At 44.3% G+C, this 18246-nt stretch overlaps 1 protein-coding gene across 3 annotated transcripts in view; it reads right to left on the reverse strand.

The window, feature by feature from the left end:
* The window catches only part of MAF (MAF bZIP transcription factor), a 160954-nt gene that overhangs the window by 134333 nt on the left and 8375 nt on the right, over window positions 1-18246 (reverse strand). For all 3 annotated transcript variants that reach the window (XR_002442085.1, XM_021408207.1, XM_021408206.1), the window contains one exon: window positions 16328-16392. Coding sequence is in view for 2 of the 3 variants with exons in the window: in XM_021408207.1 (XP_021263882.1) it covers window positions 16359-16392 (34 nt within the window). In the remaining variant the exon portion in view is untranslated. The remainder of the gene's footprint in view (window positions 1-16327; window positions 16393-18246) is intronic.

Consider the following 18246-nt stretch of genomic DNA (forward strand, 5'->3'; position numbering starts at 1 on the left):
TCGGATGAAAGGACATAAACAGCTATGAAACCAGTTCTTTAATATGCTACTCTTCAATTCAATTCAAACATACTTATTGCAAAAAGAACATGAGCTGAGGAAAAAAAAATCAGAATGGAGAGCACCATAATGTAATAGCAAGTGCAAAGCAATTTTCGTTCCTGGATCCTGGACGATTCACATACAGCACAATTTTTCTACTATATAACAAAAAAGCCCAATGCAGGGGAGCACGTTTCTAGCATAACTTGGGGATAGCTTCAGGAAAGATTTTTTTTTTTTTTAAAAAAACCTAAATTCTACATTTTTAGAAGCTTTTTAAAAATCACAGCTAATAATTGATGCTTGGCATGACTGAGTGTGTACATATTATTGCAGAGGACAAAAAAGTCCTAAATCTTACTGGCTTGGATTCTTTGACCTCAACAAGTTTAGTCTGAAAACATTCGTAACATGATGAAAAGCTTTGTGAGAATGCTAATAACATCCTTAAAGGGTTAATGACGCCGAACTGATTGGCACTAAAAACTAGATTTCATTTGGTACAGTGACAGAGAAACTCTGCCACCAGGAGTATACGTTCATGCCCACATTATTATAGGACAATTTAGGTCATCTTATTTTAAATTTCATGGCTCTGTAACATAGATGTAAATCAAAGGCAGTGAGGCAAATGATGATTTTTCCATAGTGAGGTTTTTATAGTCTTGATCTTGAAAATATGCTTTGGGCCTGAGCTGTCCATCAAAGTCCTTTGAATTAGCCAAAGGAGTTTGCATTGCTGCTAGTATACAATTAGAATCAGGAAACAAAAGCAGCAAGCTTTCAGAACAAGGCACGTTTCATCATTTGCAGTTTGGGCTACACTATCAATTACCATTTTTAAAAAGAGCTGGAATCGAGCTGCTCATGTCTAGGAACACGCGAATATTGAGATGGTGAGGCTTCAAACTGAGGCACGCTGCGGAGACTTCAGCAAACGCAGTGTGCTGGTGGAGAGCCTCGAAACACTGCAAAGAGAGCCAAGTGTTTACTTAGCAAATGCACAGAGAGGTGTGTGTACACCTGCACACATAGTTCGCTTTTGAAGTATTTCAAGTGTTTATTGTATGATCGTAGCACGCAGCTTCAACCACATACAAGCAATCCCTTACTTTAATAAAACACGCCGTGAGCTTGATGTATTGGTTGTTTGCTTTTTCAGAGCTGATTTATCTGTCACTTCCATTTCCAGATTTGATTTATCGGTCAATTCCTTTTCAAGATTTGATGTATTGGTCATTTTCTTTTCAAGATTTGATGAAAGCACATCGCATGAGCCCTTTCAGATCTATTTCTAAATATTACACATCTATCTAGTATGTAGGTTTAAAATCTTAATTCCAAAACTTGCTTTATTAATAATTCATCTCTTTCTATCTGGAGCTAGCTCTTGTTATACACGAGTATAATCTGAATTAGATGAAACAAGCAATTACAGTGGACATAAAATACAGTAACTGTAGTTTTACAATAAATTGCACTCTGCGAAGCTTTAAAGAGAGTCTGGAGATTTATTAAAAAGCATTAATGCAAAATAGGTAAAATTTCAGTTTTAACTTCAACATTTTTATGCTCTAGAATCACATGCTGAAAAAGCAAACAGAACGGAAGCGGTGCTCTGCAGCTCTGACTGCCCCGGGGATGCCAGAAAGGGAATCTCAGTGTAAGGAACAAGGCTGCTTGCTGTGTCAAAAGGCACCAGAGCAAAGCTTAGGGGAAATATCAGAGCCATGGGAAGGAGTTCTCTGGTCCCAGCACCCAAGTCCCCTTTGTGATGGGGAGACCCAACGCCTGGTATGAAAGTGAGAGGCTCTCACCAAAGCCAGTTTGCCATACCACCCCAAAGGTCCCACCAGTTGGCCGAAGCAGGTCCTGCACAGTGGAACCAAAAGAGGTTCAGGCATGGTGGGAGGTGCAACCTGTTATCTCCCATTCCCCTGCCAAGTGGGTTTGAAACTTCAAAGGGTCATCCAGAGTGGGACAAAGACCTGACAGAGTTACAGACCCTGTAGTGAAACAATGAAAGCAGTGAGGCGAGCCTGACTCACTGGCTAAATTCCAGCAGTTGTAATTAAGTTCTGCCAAGCTAAATTCTCTCTGCACCCTCAACAAGATACTGGTTTGTTATCTACTTCCTAATCTGCCCCAAACTGCGGGCAACGCTGTTTTATACATTCAGATAGCTGCTTGATTCCACTGGCACGTGAAAGGAGCTGTATCCATCCATCTCTTATCTGCCTCGCAGGGGTGATTTGAGGGCTAATTAATAAATATTTGGAAAGATGAAAGGCGCCCAGAAGTACAAGGCATTACTATTTCACACTCACCTCTGAGCAGATCTCTATAAACTGTGTGACCTGGGAATTCAAACAGTTAAAGGAATGCATTTCAGCATTCACTCCTCAAACAGCCCGTAACGCAAAGAGGCCCCAACCCACCCAAGGGTGAGCACCAACACTTCCACTGAATCCAAGAGAAACTGAAAGCACTTCTCATCCAGCAGATGATGTTCAGCTGCTCACAAAATGAGGTTAGCTTTGAGGAAAAAATCCATTTGTGCTTCAACACACCTTTTTCATGGTTCCGGTAGCAGCTCAGGACAAGTGCCACCAAAGTCAAAGGAAGCTTTTCCAGCAGGTTTAGTGTAAGTTTGATTTGAGAAACACACAGAGCAGCATACAGCACCTGGCTCCGAGACCTCCACAGCTTCTTTCTCTGCACAGCTGGGCCTGGAAGCGAGGAGTGTGCAGAGACAGAGAAACATGACACAGAGATGCCATGGTCAAAGCTGAGGATGTATGTCCCTACCTCTGGCCCTCCAAAATTAATAGAACAGTAATATTTAAAAAAAAAGTCATAAGCAAAGGATCCATCCAAAGTCCACTGAAACTATTGCAAAGATTGCTACTGCCATGAGTAGGACTTCAGGGGAACCTACACATCCAAACGCTGCCATCGCTTTTCGGTATGACAGATCATGAGCAACATACCCCAGAAAGCTGCATCTTAGTGGAGTGACTCACCTGCCCCCTCATTGACTGAGCACAGCATCACTTCATGCTACCAAGGAGAATGCAGAGAAAGCCATTTAAAATGATACCTTCCCATGCTCAGTTCTTCAGCTGCCAGAAGCACCGATATAGATGGCAATTACAGAAAGTTCTGAGGATGGACTAACTGCTACTGTTTCCTTTGCTATACAAAACACTGTAGGCTTTTTTCCCCTTTTCATTTTTAATACAGTGATGCAATTGCAACATGGCTCATCCTTTGGAGAAAATGAAGATTGTTCAATGAATCTCTGTACTTGAGAATATTAAAATCTAGCATAGCATAGCAGAATCATGCGAGGAATTTCTCAGCCCTTTTCCGGAAGAGCTAGCAAGAAGTCTCTTGCTCCCCACAGCCAAATACTTTGAATTCAGTCAGACCTAATTACCCATTTCCCATGAAGCAAAGCAGCTTGTTTTGTGGCCCCATTAAGTCCTGGCTGAGGACAAACCACTCTCACTGAAGGCCTTGACCCTGAAGGTTCAGAAGATGACACTCTGAGGTGGAAAGGTCTACCTGCACCTCAAACAATGGGGTCCACAGCCACACAGCTGAGAGCAGAGATCGCAAAGGGTGGGATAGTCCAGGCAGGAAAAGTCTATGCACTTTCTCTGACCATTTTTTTTTTTAAAACATCTCTAAAGTGATGTGAGAGCCCTAATTTCCATTTGCATCCAGTAATGACTTCCTGTCCTCTACCACTCCAGTAGTCAATGCTACTCTGTCCAAGACAAACCATCCTCCTGAGATAGGAAAAGGCTCCTGCCCCAAGTGAATAACACCCAGCCCCCTCCTACTTTCCCAGCAGAGCTTCCCCCTCTTTTTTCCACTATGCCAGCATTTCCCACACAACGCAAATCCACACCGGAATCCTTCACGCAGCAGGGAGCCAATTCTCACACCACGAAATGCCAAATCCCCCAGAACACCTAAAACAAACGCACTGCAGTTTGCATCCTGCACTTGTTGAAACGCAGAAATGGGCCTAATACTTTGTTTCTCGTCTGCTGGCTTCTCTCTGAGACAGCGTTTCAAGACAAACAGGTTGAGCGTGGGTACGACGTGGAAGTGGTTTCAGTGAGGTTTTGTACAACCTAGTTCCCACCGCCGCGCACAGAGCATCCGAGTGCCCTCTGCTTCAGAGGTGTCTGCTGGAGGTGTGGGTGGCTCGGACAGGAGATGGGGGATCTCAGCTGTGCTGACTGGGCTTCCGAGAAGAGGCTCGCTGCTTCCATTAACCCACAGCTTACTGTGCTTCCAGCAACAGAGGCAGAGCATCACCTGTCACCGCGCCCGTGTCGATGGAGCTCTGAATGTGCTGCCACAGGAAACTGCAAAATTACCCTTCCAAAAATGGACAGTGCTTACAGTGCAGTTTGGAGAAGGAACAAAAAAAAGCCACCAGCACAGCTATTGGCTCTCGCTCTGTTCACCTACTGCTGCACGCAGGGCGTTTACATCTACAGCACAACAAGGAACAGATGTTGGGTGATTGAAAAACTTGAGCCTTCCATTGTTTTATTGACTTGTCACCACAGAGAAATTTGCTTTAATTTACTTTAAAAGTAAATGACTTGATCTTCATAAAACTGGTGGCAAGTCACAGTTCTTAATGAGGACGTTAAGCAAGGATTCTGTTTAACAACCAGAGGCACCAATTCCAAGTGCAGTGCCTATTTGAACAGGCACATCTATCTTCCTTTTTGGAACATGGTTGTATATTTTCAAGATGTTCAATGTAGCTGCGGGGGAGGGGGAAATAAGCCTATGAACCCTTAAAAACCTGTGCAAAAGCTTTAGTCTTCCCCCCTCCCCAAACCCATCTTTACCAGGTTATACCAAGTAAACTCCTCTTCTACCCCCCCTTTGAACCCTCTGGGTACAAGACAGATGTCAGTGTAAGTCAAGGATAGATGACATAATTAAAAAGAAAATGCCAGGAGTTCAGCAACTTAGAATCAAGCAGTAACACCAAATTTTTTGGAAATAAGCTACCAGTTAGTACCAGTCCTAGCTGCAAGCCTTGTATTTTTTTCCAGGTCTGAATTAAGTTCCCCAGATGTCCATCCCAGTGCCAGCACTGCCAGCCCCATTCAAGCTCTGAGCACTGGTAAAGGACACCATCTCACTTGGGTAACTGGAATGTGAAAGAGATCTTCCAATCACCTCATCACCACCACATGAGATCACTTTCCACCACTGCCAACAGGAATACACCCAATTACACAAGAAACATCACCTGCAGCTTTTGGAAACAAATGGACGCCCACAGACTGGGGTACAAGCTCTTCCCTTCCCCCACTCCCTCCAGAGGCTGGGTGTTTCCAGGAGAGCGACCCTTGCCACAGCATTCAGGCTGGATGTACACACACTGCTTGTGGCACAGAGGTGCAACACCTTTTCACATGCGTTCACAGAGAGAGGGAATGAGAGAGAAACACCCAACTAAGCTTAGTGTCCAACTGGTGGAGGCGGAGCAGTGGGTAATGCCACATGGGCACAAGAACCTTCCCAAATGCAGAGCTCATTCTGGCTCCCAGTTCAGCGCATTAACAGCACTAAAGCTGGAGCACCAGTTTCTCTGGGATTCAGAGAAAACAGCTCTAATTAGTCAGAAGCACTCCTTCCTGCAGCTCCTTGTGAGCCCCTCACCCAGGCACAGACAAGCCCTCAGCCAGCTCCAGTAGCCTGAGAAAAGCTGAGCCCGAGGTGTTCACAGCTGCAAATACAACACAGCTAATTTAATTGGGTTGTCCATCCTTGATATTTGAAAAGCCTCTTTTAAATGTTACAACTCCTTCTTTAAACAACCAAGTTATTATTTTCTCCTGAACTCCATTTTCATTTTAGTGCTGACGTTCAGTTTCTTTTGCAAACCGGCAAAGGTAAAACTCCCCCAGTAATATACTACCCTTTTGAACAACTTCTTTCCTATTGGTGCAGTTTCAAACAGATAGAGCAATAATGGCCAAAATAAATTTTATCCCAGAAAAGCAGAAAAGTAGAAGTTAAGCTTAACTTATAAAGCCTTTCTAAGGGAGGCAAAATCATGCCAGCCTTATCACCGTGACAGTCACAGTTGTTTAGATTTATTATGCAATGGTAATCACATTATACAATAAATTTGTTATAGTAATGCACTAATCACTTTGTAAAGAAAAATGAACTACTTAAAGGAAGACAATACATTTTTCTCTCTTCTTCCCCATAGTATTAACAGGTCTTAAATTCTATCCTTCAGAGATGGAAACATGTATTTTCACTTCTGCTTCTACATCTCTAATTTAAGCCAATGGCTCAGCAAGGTTGCTATCATTTTACTTCTCACTTCCCAATGAGATCTTTCTTTAGAGCTTCAAAACGCTCGGGCTAAAATATCTGCTTGTTAGTTGCTCTGTCTGATTCAACATGTACTTTCATCATGCATACTTTTGGTTGAAATGACACTTTCAGTGAGGTTCATAGAAGAAACTCTCCTGGAAAATACCTTCTTGCCAGTGAATACTTTTGCTTTGCTTCAGGACATCTCTCCAGCAGCCCCTGCACAAGGGGCCAGGAGACAACAAGAAAAAACAAAACTAGCAGGCTCTGTTTCCCCTCATTTTTCCAAGGAGCAAAGAGAATATTCATTGACTGGCCCTTAACATTACTCTTAACTTTTAAAGTAAAAAGCACCTTCAAACCTACTCACAAAGTCCACGTCTGCACAGAGAGCTGAAAAATCCTCCTTAGCCCACCACCGTCTGTAGTATTTTGAGAGAACTTCCTTGTGCCACGAAGAAGGAACAGAACCCACCCAGCTGCGCTGAAGCAGGTTTTCAGATGCTATTGCTGACTGGATACACCTGAGTTGCTAATGCAATCAAGGAAACTCATGATGCAACCTCCACGGAGCACCTGGGGGACTTACCCAAGTTGTTACCTGCAATTGTGGAGAGGCTGCACCCTATCAGTTCCCCTTCTTTTTTATATATAAGATTACAAAAGTTCATCATATCATTTACCATTTTTTAAAACGTGTTTCCCAATATCTGTCAGCAAATTCTGGCTGTGCGCTGCGCTGCACTACAGAGCTCCTGGTACTGGAGTAAACTCATGGGGAGCTGCAGTTAACACACACCTGTACAGAATGCTCCCTAACTCTCCATCCCACAGAAGAAAAATTATCAGCGTAAGAATTAAATTATTCCCCTTTCAGATGTTGTAAAGCCTCCAGGCAGCATTCTAACAGTCCTTTTCAGCACAGGTAAATTGAATCCCAGCAACTTTACTGTATGCGGACTCTTCAGAGGAGATATTAAATAGCAAAGTCATGACCGTAACCCATGAAAAAAAAGCCTGAAAAGCACGGTGTTGTTTAGTCTAGAGGAAAGCAGGCTGCAGCAAGCCATAACAACAGCCTTCAAATATGCAAAGGGTCAGCGTGAAGATGAGAGGTGTAGGTTGTGCTGGGTGACCGGGACACAGCGTGAGGGACCTGCAAGACTCCTCCGCTTGGATGAGGGGAAAGGGCTTGGAGCATCTACAGTGGCCAAGGTCTGTGCAGGAGCCTTTGGGGGGGGCTGCAGCTCGCCGGGGGGCCTTCAAAGCCAGCCTATGCAAATATCTGTCAGGGATAACGCAATCTGTCCGACCCTGCCTCGTGGCACAGGGACGGATTACATCGCCTCTCGAGATTTCTTGCAGCCCTGTTTCGCTTATGATTTTATACAGTGGAGCCCCAAGGGTAATTTTCCCCACTGCCCGAGATATTCACTTATCTGTTCAGAGCCGGAGCGTTATCTCTGCCCGTTTACTTGATCTGGGTTGTGCTCACGTGAACAAAAAGGACGGTGTCTGCAGGCAGCATGCAGCTCCGCCGCCACAGCGGTGATCTGCTGATCAGTACACGGGTGGCAGGGTGGTCGGTGTGAGAACAGGAGAATTTGGGTCAAAGTTTGAGGATTCCTTTGTGTTAAAAAAAAAAATATGTGAATAATTCTATAATTTGGGGAGGATTTTCCAGGCATTTTCATGGGTACAGGATCACAGAATGGCTTGGGTTGGAAGGGACCTCAAAGATCCTCTAGTTCCAACCCCCTGCTGTAGGGTATGTGGCTTTCTGCTGTGTGAGGGGAAGTGTGAGCAGGGCCACAACACCCCATCAAGCACCCAATGCACCCGCCAGCACCCAGTTTACTAAGGGGGCAAGGAGAAGCTTTTGGGGGAGGTTCTTGAATTAAATCTTGCTGGAATTCAATTCATTTTTAAATTGCATAAAGCTTCAGTAACTGCAAAACTGTCCCTTTTTAGAAAAAGATACAACCAGTGCTCCTTCTGCTTTAGCCTCTCCAGTTTGTCTATCAAACTTCTTCTTGCTGTGGCAATGCATAACATAGAGCTTTTCAGTGCCTTCTCCCTCAGAACTGGAGTATTTATTCCATAAATTAAATTAGCTTTCTTGATTGCAAGTTGGGAAATGTACAAGTATCTAATAAATCAGAAGAAACACTTAACCAGATCGTACATCAAGAAATATTCCTCGCACTTAATCTGAAAACCATTAGGTAGTTGGGGTGGTGACTGATTTAACACTAGCCATTCAGTTTACCTGAGATGCCACATCATTTAAACTCGAGACTTGATATTAAGTACAATTCAGATTCAAACTTTCATTTGGAATTCACTGCAAAACTTGAAGGATTTTTCCTTTTCTTTAAAAAAAAAAAAAAGAAGAAGAAGAAAAAAAGATTTAATTAAAAACACAAGATGAAATAAATATTTTAGGCAACCAGCAACAAAATGGGAAAATACCATGTGTTTGGAGTTTTAGTGCCCTCTGAGTGCTGGAATTTATTTGCAGCAAGCAGAAAATAGACAGCAAGCATAAAAATTCAGCAGATTCCCGCTAGTAAAATTATTTATCAAGCTAACAAGGGAGGAACCCTTCTAGTAGCAACAAGCCAGCAAGGAAAAGACGTGCCTTTATATTTTACCTTTGGGTTAGCACACCAGTAAAAATGCCAACTGACAAGCACTTCACATAAACATTTCTTTCTAAATGAGCTGCCTTGTTAGAAAAAAAATCTAAGCAAAGGAGTGCTACAGTCAACAGACAGAAAAACCCAGGATGAATACTACATCGCTCCGTAGTACAGAAAAATATAAATAAAGATGTAAAAATAATGCGGACGCATAAATGACTTTAATAAATTAACACTTCATTTTGCATTTAAAATAACTGCTCGGGCTATAAATCTATCTTAGCTTCAATTCCACCCAGAACGAATACATCCCGGTTATCTGTTACTTAGCTCTTGCCCTTGGAGCCGCATGTATACACATACATACAGACATGTGTTTGCTGTGCTGTTTTTAGCTGTGCGACTCGAGCCCCACTGCAATATTTACTGTATCTTTCTTTTACAACTGAAACCCCGAAGTCGGCTTCACCGTTCAGTTTAACGATACCAAACTTTGATTATAAATTATAAGCGGGCTTGATTGCGGCCCGAAGAAGGAGGAACTGGGAGATCCTCGACTGCCTGATCCCAATTAAATTTTAAAGAAAGGGGAAAGTGACACACGCTCTGCGAAGAGCGGAGCTCTAAGGAGAGCTGCAAATTGCTCCTGTCGGCTGCGCAGAGGGCTGTCCCCTCCGAGCGCTGCTTTGCTAGGATGAACATTTGACAATTGTCAGCAAGCTTTAGAATAAAACCGAACTAAGCAAAAGAAAACAACAACAACGCAAATCCCAAGGACCTCTCGTAACCGTTATTATTCCATCGCAGGAAAAAAAAAATACAGCTTGTGGGAGGGTAGGGGGCAAAATCGGACTCAGCGTTTTGTCCGATGCTGTAACGCAGGAAGTAAAACCTGCGGCAGTTGTTGACAAAGGGAAAGCAGAAAGGAAAGTTTTACGCTGTGCTGAGTGGCAGGAGGGATGCCCGGCTTGGGCAGCACTTCTGACCGATCCCCAATGGTTTTCCGGCCACAGTCCTGAGCCAGATCCTGCATGGCTCACTCTGAACGAGAAAGATGAGGAAAGGTAGAAGAAATCAAGAAAAAAAATATATTTTTTTAAATTAAAAAAAAAGAAAAATGAGAGTTTCTATTTGCAATTTTGCTCCCCTCCAAGCCAGGCATTCTTCTCGCCTCTGCAGCAGCCCACAGTGCAGGGAGAGAATGCAGCATCTCCCACTCCTGGCTGCACCACTGCCCAGTGCATTGCTGGGGCTGGGGGAAAGCCTGGCTCCCAGCACCACCCAAGGGCCCGATCTGGCATTCTTCTCACACCCAAAGATTCCTGCAAAAACAATGGGAGTTTTGGGCGTGCGGGAAACGGCGAAGCGAGCTGGCATTTGTTAACTGCTGATGGATTGCATTAATATGAATATTTGTCTGTAGGGGACAAACACTTTTGAGAAGCGAGCGCAACATTATGGGCAAAACATCAGCAATAATAACGAAAAAGGGTAGAGAGAAACATCACTGATGTAAACCATGAAATAAATAATATATGTCAACCTTTATGTTTCTTGCCTTTGATCTGAGAACAGCTGACACTAAGTCCAGGAACTGATACCTTTTCAGCTGAGAAGACACAGGATGTCAAGTTAGGTTTTTTAGTGCAAGGCCAACATGTGAAAACAAAGCTAAAAGAGTTGAAGAAATGAGTACAACAGAAAACAGAGATTATCTCATGTCACTGGAAAGAAAATGCTGGGCGTTTCCACAGAAGCCGAGTGGTTAATACAGTGCTGACTTCGCTTCCCCATTCTCTCCTTATTAGAGTTATAATTTGGGTCTGAGCGAAAAGGAAATAGATCCTGAGCACGGAGAGGGAACGCTGCCAGCAGAGCCAATGCTGAACGAGGTCTACAGCATGCACATGTGTACGTCGTCGACTTCCCTCCCCTACATCTCCTACATCCCCTACGTTGCCTACGTCCCCTACATGCCCTACATCACCTACAACACCTACATCACCTACAAGGCCTACACCTACCACACCTACCTCGCTTACAACGCCTACATCACCTACATAACTTACATCCCCTCCATCACCTACAACGCCTGCATCCCTCACATCCCCTATGTCTCTCGCTCCCCAGTCCTCCCATCTCTCTTCCTTCACCTCCTCCTTAGCTGTTTGGAGGTGAACACAAAGCCCCACGAGCATTGCATCTCCCCAGCTCCTGCCCAGGCTGTGCAGCAGCAATCTGGGGCAGCCCCACACTGCGCAGGAGGGCTGCTTTTGCTTTCAACTGAGCAAACGTGGCTAATGCTTCTTGCCTGATGGCTGCCCTCCCCGCAGCATCCCTCTGCCAGCTGCCCACACCAGGGGTATATTGGCGGTGCTGCACGGAGTGGAGAGCAAATGTGCTTAATTTAGCCCAGGTCTTAATCCCGGTGACTTCGTTTGCGCAGAGACGGGCTGGGGAGCGCGGCTCTGGGGTGTCAATAAGGCAGTACAATATCTCTGCACAACGTGAAGCCAGCTATTTAATTACCTATCACTACTAACAAAAGCTCTCTTTATTTTGATTAACTTTGGGAGAACGAGGTTCCCCATCACTGGAGTATGTTTAAATAATTACACTGTGCAGACTAACACGCCTGCAAACACAAAAAGAGGGGGAGCAGGGAGAGGGAGAAGAAAGAGAAGACATAAACTCAGCCTCGCTTCCCAATTTAAACTATGAATGACCCCGGGGTCAATTTTTCAGAGTATCTCAGATCAATTCAATTCTCACCTCCGCTGCCTACCTGCTAGCAAATGAACTTACTGTGCCTTCCAATAGGCAGAAATGACTAAAAGGAAATCGCATTTAGCTGCATCTGAATAACCATGGTTATTAGGCGATGCATGCGGAGGCAAAAATACCATTCCCCTTCTCCTTCTCCTCCTCTGGTTGTCATTCTCACCTCACTGGTGATTAAGATGTAGGATGCTCTCGCAGATTGTTAATTAGGTATTAATATCTGCAAGGGGCCACAGCAAGCTCCTACACCTGAGGTCATTTCTCAGAAGTCGGGCTGTCTCCAGTGACAGTACCTGCAATTCCCAGAGCTAGTTTGATTCCCACTCAACAGCTGGAGCCAGTGCTTCTTTCATGTCTGGTTTCATTTCCTATCTGAAATTATATGAGTGCTAATATCTTTATTATCTTTCCTGTAGGAGCGCAGTGCTCGAGCATGGCACAGCGTGTCGTTCAGAGCCTTTCTTATTTATTTATCTTTTTTTTTCCCCCTTATGGTGTTTTTTGAACATTTTCAGCAAAAGTCTCTGCGGTTACCAAGTTTATAGCTGTAGACTCCATTGCAGATGGGGGGGGGGGGTAGAAAGTAGGAGGGAAAGTAATAATCTGGGGACAAAAGAAAAGAAAAGCTGCACTGCTGCTGAATAATAATGGCTTGAACCTCGGGAAATAAATGAGGAGTTACAAGGGCAACATGACCTCTGGACGTTGTGCAGGTGCACAGCTCTTTAAGGAGCAAGCACTGAGGATGCACACTTTGTGTTTGAGAGAAGCCACACACCACTGGACCGTGATTTGCTCATGTTTTGCCTGAACCAACCTCCAAAGCAGGGTAGAACCTAAGTTACATTTTGTTCATCAAACCGTCTGCTCTGTGCAGAGGTTTCTCACCCCAACGCCAACCCCAAGCCCTACAGACAGCCCCATGAATTCAGCCCTAGGACGTGAGCAGAGTGGGCAACACAGAAGGCCTCCACCAGCACGGAGCTACTTGTTAGCCCAATTAATTATCCAGGTTTATAACTGTGTAAACTGAGATAGAAAGAGATCGACGGCAAGAGACCTTTAGAAGACACCTCAGATAACAAGTTTAAAGTGCTGCCGGATTTTGCTGAATCTAGAATCAAAGAACTGGGTCAAAGTCTCACAAGTGAGTCAGGCTGCAACTCCCAGCTCCCTCTTTCTGCGCTCTCTAACCATCGGGACTATATGTGGAAGCCTGAGAAGTCATCTTACACGTGGGACGTTAAATCGGTACTTTTCCTGTCTCATCAATCTCCTGCATTTTGGTACAGCGTGAGTCATTTCGTAAGCAGCACAAATTAGGAAATCCAAAAGAGATGTTTTAAAAATGTCTTTTTTTTTTTTTTTTAAGTAGTTAACTTAAAATCCTCCACTGGAATTAAACAAAAGCAAAAGCCACATCGCTGGAAAAAATATTTTAGAGTTTACTTTAAACACAGGAAAACTATTAAGCTGACTTTACTGGGAATTTGGGGGGAGTAACAACTGTCAAATACATCATGTGCTTTACCTTCCCTTTGCTCAGAAAGACTCAAGATATTTTCATACTTCAGATTCACAAGAATGAGCTAGAAAGGAGCTTGAGACATAGTGAAGGTGGGCTTTCTTTAAATGCCACATTTGGTTTTTTTACTCACATGAAGTGACTGGTTAATTGTACAAAATATGTTTGGGAAGAGAGAAGGAAGGGAGATAGGTTACTATTAATTTCTGAGCAAGAATAACAGATTGCATCCCATTTGAAAGAAAAGATTCTCGTTTAGACTTAATATAGCACATCTGCTTGAAAAATACATACAAGGCTCCCATTGACTGCCATGGGAAACTTGCCAATAATATTTCATGGAAGTTATCTCGATATCAGCTTCGAAAAATAAAGATGTTTTAAAGGGAGGGCTAATTCAACAATGGGACATTAAAAATAACCCACTCGTACCCAAAGAAATTGGACTGTTTTTACAGTTCTTAGCTTTCACTTGCAATTTTATCAGATATATGGCCTTAGAATAAAACCTAGCAGAGGAGGCCTTGCTGCAGGGAAGTCAGGCAGTCTGACATCGCAGGCCGTGAAAGGAACACAAACAGCAGTTAGACTTGGTCGTACGTCAACAATACACTCGAAAAAAAACCATGAGAACGCAGAAGGCTTTGTACAAAACATAAATCTCTTTAAAAAATGCGTGTGAGAACGCTGGAATAGCAGTGAAAAGTAAGTAAATGTATACGTTAGGATTGCCATGATTTCCCTGGTGTGGAAGGTCTTAGAGGTAAACCAAAAAACGGAATAGCAAATGCATTTCTGCTCTTTACTGCTCCTTACTTTCTCCGTAGTTTTAAGGCTCATCCAGATAAGGAATTATGTGGTAAGATACAATGCAGCGCTTCCCATTCCCAGGGCGACACTCCCTGCTCCAGAGTAAAAGTGGATTTTCCTGCTTAGTTTATTTTGAAAGCAGCTTAAGCTTACACTGCAGGGGGGGTGGGGAAGGGGAAGAATCCATTCTTAATCCCAAACATCCATCCCGGGAATTCACGGCACCGCTACCGCTGGACAAATTCAGATCTTGCTTTCTATTAGCATGATTCCTCCCATAGATATTCATGTGGTGGAAATCTGGGCCCTGTGAACTCAGCAGGGTTTCACCAAAGCTGTGGTGAGGACAGGAACCCACCCAGAGCCTGTCCTGCCAGCAGTTCAGGTCCCTTCCCTCAGAGCACGGCCAGCACCCCTCAGAGGCCACGCCTTTGTCTTAACTTTGAAACATTAAAAGTTATGCACAGTGATAAAAACCACCAGTCTTGGAAATCCTGCACTTGGAACAGGCTCAAACACGGCCCTTCAAAAGGAACACTTGCCTCGTGAAACACCACTCACAGCAATCCCATGAGCAAGACACCGCTGACACTGACCCCAGAGGAACACCAAGGTGAGAACATCTTAACCCTCCAGTCCATTTGTTAAAGGAATTGCCTTGAAACACTAAATGCAAGCCAAAAGTAACATAATTCCTTAAAGGAGTCAAGTGAGTAGGTTAGACCAGAGACCACTGTCCACTACTGGAGATTTACAGCCTGAAATCCCCTTACCCAAAGCACCTGCATGAATACTGAGTGAGAGCAGCTCCGGAGAGCACGGAGTGCTGGAGTCCTCATCTCTGAGCTTATTATTCCTAATATCACAGAGACACTTCCCCGAATTGTCCTTCTCCTTTCCAAATTCCCCATCTGACCAGATGTCTCTCTCTTTCTAGCTTTCACCTGTCAATCACGCTCGCAGCTGAAATTTGATTTCTCTCCCAACAGTAACCTTAGATGAAATATTACCATAGGGGTCAGAACTGTCTGAACCTCGCCATAAAAGTTCGTTAACTCTTCCGAGACCCAACAGCAATTCGCTTAAAACGAAGGGATTTTGCTGCTGTGTTTTCCTATTGTAAGTGACAGCATCACCACAATGTATTGGAAGGAAGGAGAGAGGAATTGTCCGGGACAGCAGCAAGCTATGTCCTGAGATCACAGCAGGGAAAGAGCTTTTGCTTTTTCTTAGTATGTGGATAACAAGAATTTGTATTGCTGATATGATTTATAGAACTCGTGTATATAAATTAGAGGAATCAGGAGACGTTTCCTCTTGGATTATCAAAACTGCAGCCCTTACCCTAGAAAGAATGTAAGAGAACATGAGCTGCACCCTCACAATGAAATACCTCCTTGGAAACCCACTCATGAAGAACCCCAAAAAGCCCCTCTCCGTGCAGTCCAGTGCACTGGATACCTCTTTCTCATTCTCACACATATTTTAAATGGCTTTTTAAAAAAAAATTAATTACATGAGCTAATAAAATATTGCTTTATAACAGCACATCGTGTTTGATCAAAGTGTGTTCTAAAACAGGAGGTTTCATAACACAACACACACCAGAACCTCTGTCATTGAAGCCCTGCAGCTCATTGAAGCCACTTAGTATTTTTTACAGTTGAGGTCAATAAAAATCAGATTCTATGGGAAAAAAAAAAAAGCGCCTGTTTGAACCTAGCAGGGGAAGGAGCTGAACATTTAATCCCCACATTTTCCTTACAGCATATTTTGTAGTCAATGAGAGACTGAATGAACACGAGTTCCACGAGGAAAGCAGCGCTGTGATTTAGACCCTACTGTGAATTGGGAGCGCAGATGCTGCCTAACACAGCCTCATGACTTCCACCCAGAGCTGAGGGACATCTTCAGGACACCCATCCTTAATCCCCACAGCTGATGCCTGAACGCCAGCATTCAGATGGGAAAGTAGGAAAACATTTGCAGAGCATTACAGATGAGCAGGGGGACACGGGAGGGCTGACAGAAGGGCAAAGCCCAGCGCTGCAGATGCTCCATGCACCTGAAGTCAGCCTCATCCCACAGAGCTGGGCAGTGGGAAGCAGAGCACCCTCCCCAGATAGGTAAAGTGCAAAGGAAAGTGGGAACATACCTTTTGTTCTGACCTCAGGTAACGGGGATTTTCACATCACCGTTGTAGAAGATTCTCTCGGGTACCTAATTTAGTAAATATATTAAAATATGCCGTTATTAAAAGGAATTCTTAGCAGTGTAAAACACGTCTGTCGTGCCGCTATTGTACAAATAGGGGCCTCTTATATTCAAATCCCACATGAAATTCAGACAGTCACTTGTGCTGTTCATTAACTGTTTGTGAGAGAAGAACATTAACGCGGCTAAAAGTGAAACGTTCCTTGCACATCTGGCCTCTCCTTAGCATGAACAGCAGGAGAACCTTACCAAGAAGTTGCCTTACAAACATCTCTCTGCCTCACCGGTGAGCACCACCTCCCATGACCGGAACGCACGCCGCTTTCGGCATCGTTCTCTTAATCGTTATTATCAGCTGCGCTAATGTCATTGGCAAAATAAGAATCCGTCTGTGTACACATTCCCTTATTTCCCAGACAGTAGTTCGGTAACAAAAGCAGAGCTGTCACTGCTCCCGCGGTTGCTCACGCTGTACCCATTCCTACTGTCAACATACATTTAAAATCCAATTTAAAAAAAAAAAAAAAGAGGAAAAAAAAAAAATTCAACACACACAGAGCAAATCTTTGTGCGCTGCACGAGGTCAGGCAGCGAGTCGATCCGCGCTCCCTAAATACGGGTATTCTCCTGTGTCCCTTCAGTTAACTCGCCGTCCCTGTGCCCACATCCGCGTGCGCATCCGTTTCCCACAGACCGCCCGCAGGAACGCTCCAGCTCCAGCCCGCTGGTGTCACAGCACCCGGAGGAGGGGACGCGCCCGCTCCCCCAGGGGCATCGATCCATTAGCAGCTTCGCTGAACTACCAGCTTATTAATAAGGAAAGAGTCTCCCAAAGCGAGACCGTGCTACGGCAGCCAGAGACACACAGCAGACTGGTTAATTCCAGAGGGCTGATAACTGCCCTTTATTTCATCTGGCTGAGCTGGGGTGAGAGCTATACTGGAATACGTTTTCTGCTCCACACGGTGTTGTTTTAAAAGGATTTCACGATGAAGGAAGCTGAAAGACTGCACGCAGTCTGGAGACCGTATCTGGTGTGACACGAATATAGTTTTTTAAGCAGATTTAATCTTATGATATTCCCTCCTCTACAATGACTTTGCAGGAGGAAGCCCTATGGAAAGGAAAATCTGTTCACCCCACTCCGCAAACACTGCATCGCGCTGCAGACGGCACATCTCTCCCTACGCATCGAATGCCTTTCATCGGTGATTCTGGAAATACTTATGTTTTAGGGGAGGGAGGGAGGGAGAAAAAAAAAAGGGGAGAAAAAAATGTTAAGAGCTAGGTCTTATTTGGTTCACTTCGGGGCTCGTTTTCATTGCCTCTAGCGTCTCAGTGCAACAGCCCCAAGTGCCTGGGAGAGCTAAAACTAATTCCTTCCCCATTCCCGTCAGCTCCCAAGGCTTTGGCAAAGCATTTTTGTTTTAAAACTGGAGAAGTGGGGTTCAGGCTGCAGGAAAGAGAATGTGCCTGCTTGCTGTTAGAGAGGGCTTTAAGCTTAATCGCATACACACTCTGTCATATATCCACACAGATTTGGGAAACTCGGCCTTGGAAAGCTCCATTCTCCGCCGTACTTCAGATTCCTTAAAAGCCGTGAAATGTAAATCCTGCCCCCCAGCCTCCTTGGTCCCTGCAGGGATCTCAGGGCCTGATCCAAAATGCCATTAAAAAGGCTCCCTTTGATTTCCGGGGGGGTTTAGATTGGACTTTGTGTGAGCACAGGTGAAAGAAAAAAGGACTGAAGGGAAAAAAAAAAAAAAGGAGAAAATAAAAGGGAAGAAGAGAAAGGGAAAAAATAAAAAGGAAAAAGAAGAAAGGAGAGGAGAGGAGAGGAGAGGAGAGGAGAGGAGAGGA

Source organism: Numida meleagris, chromosome 10, assembly GCF_002078875.1.
Source record: "Numida meleagris isolate 19003 breed g44 Domestic line chromosome 10, NumMel1.0, whole genome shotgun sequence".
NCBI classification, from domain to species: Eukaryota; Metazoa; Chordata; class Aves; order Galliformes; family Numididae; genus Numida; species Numida meleagris.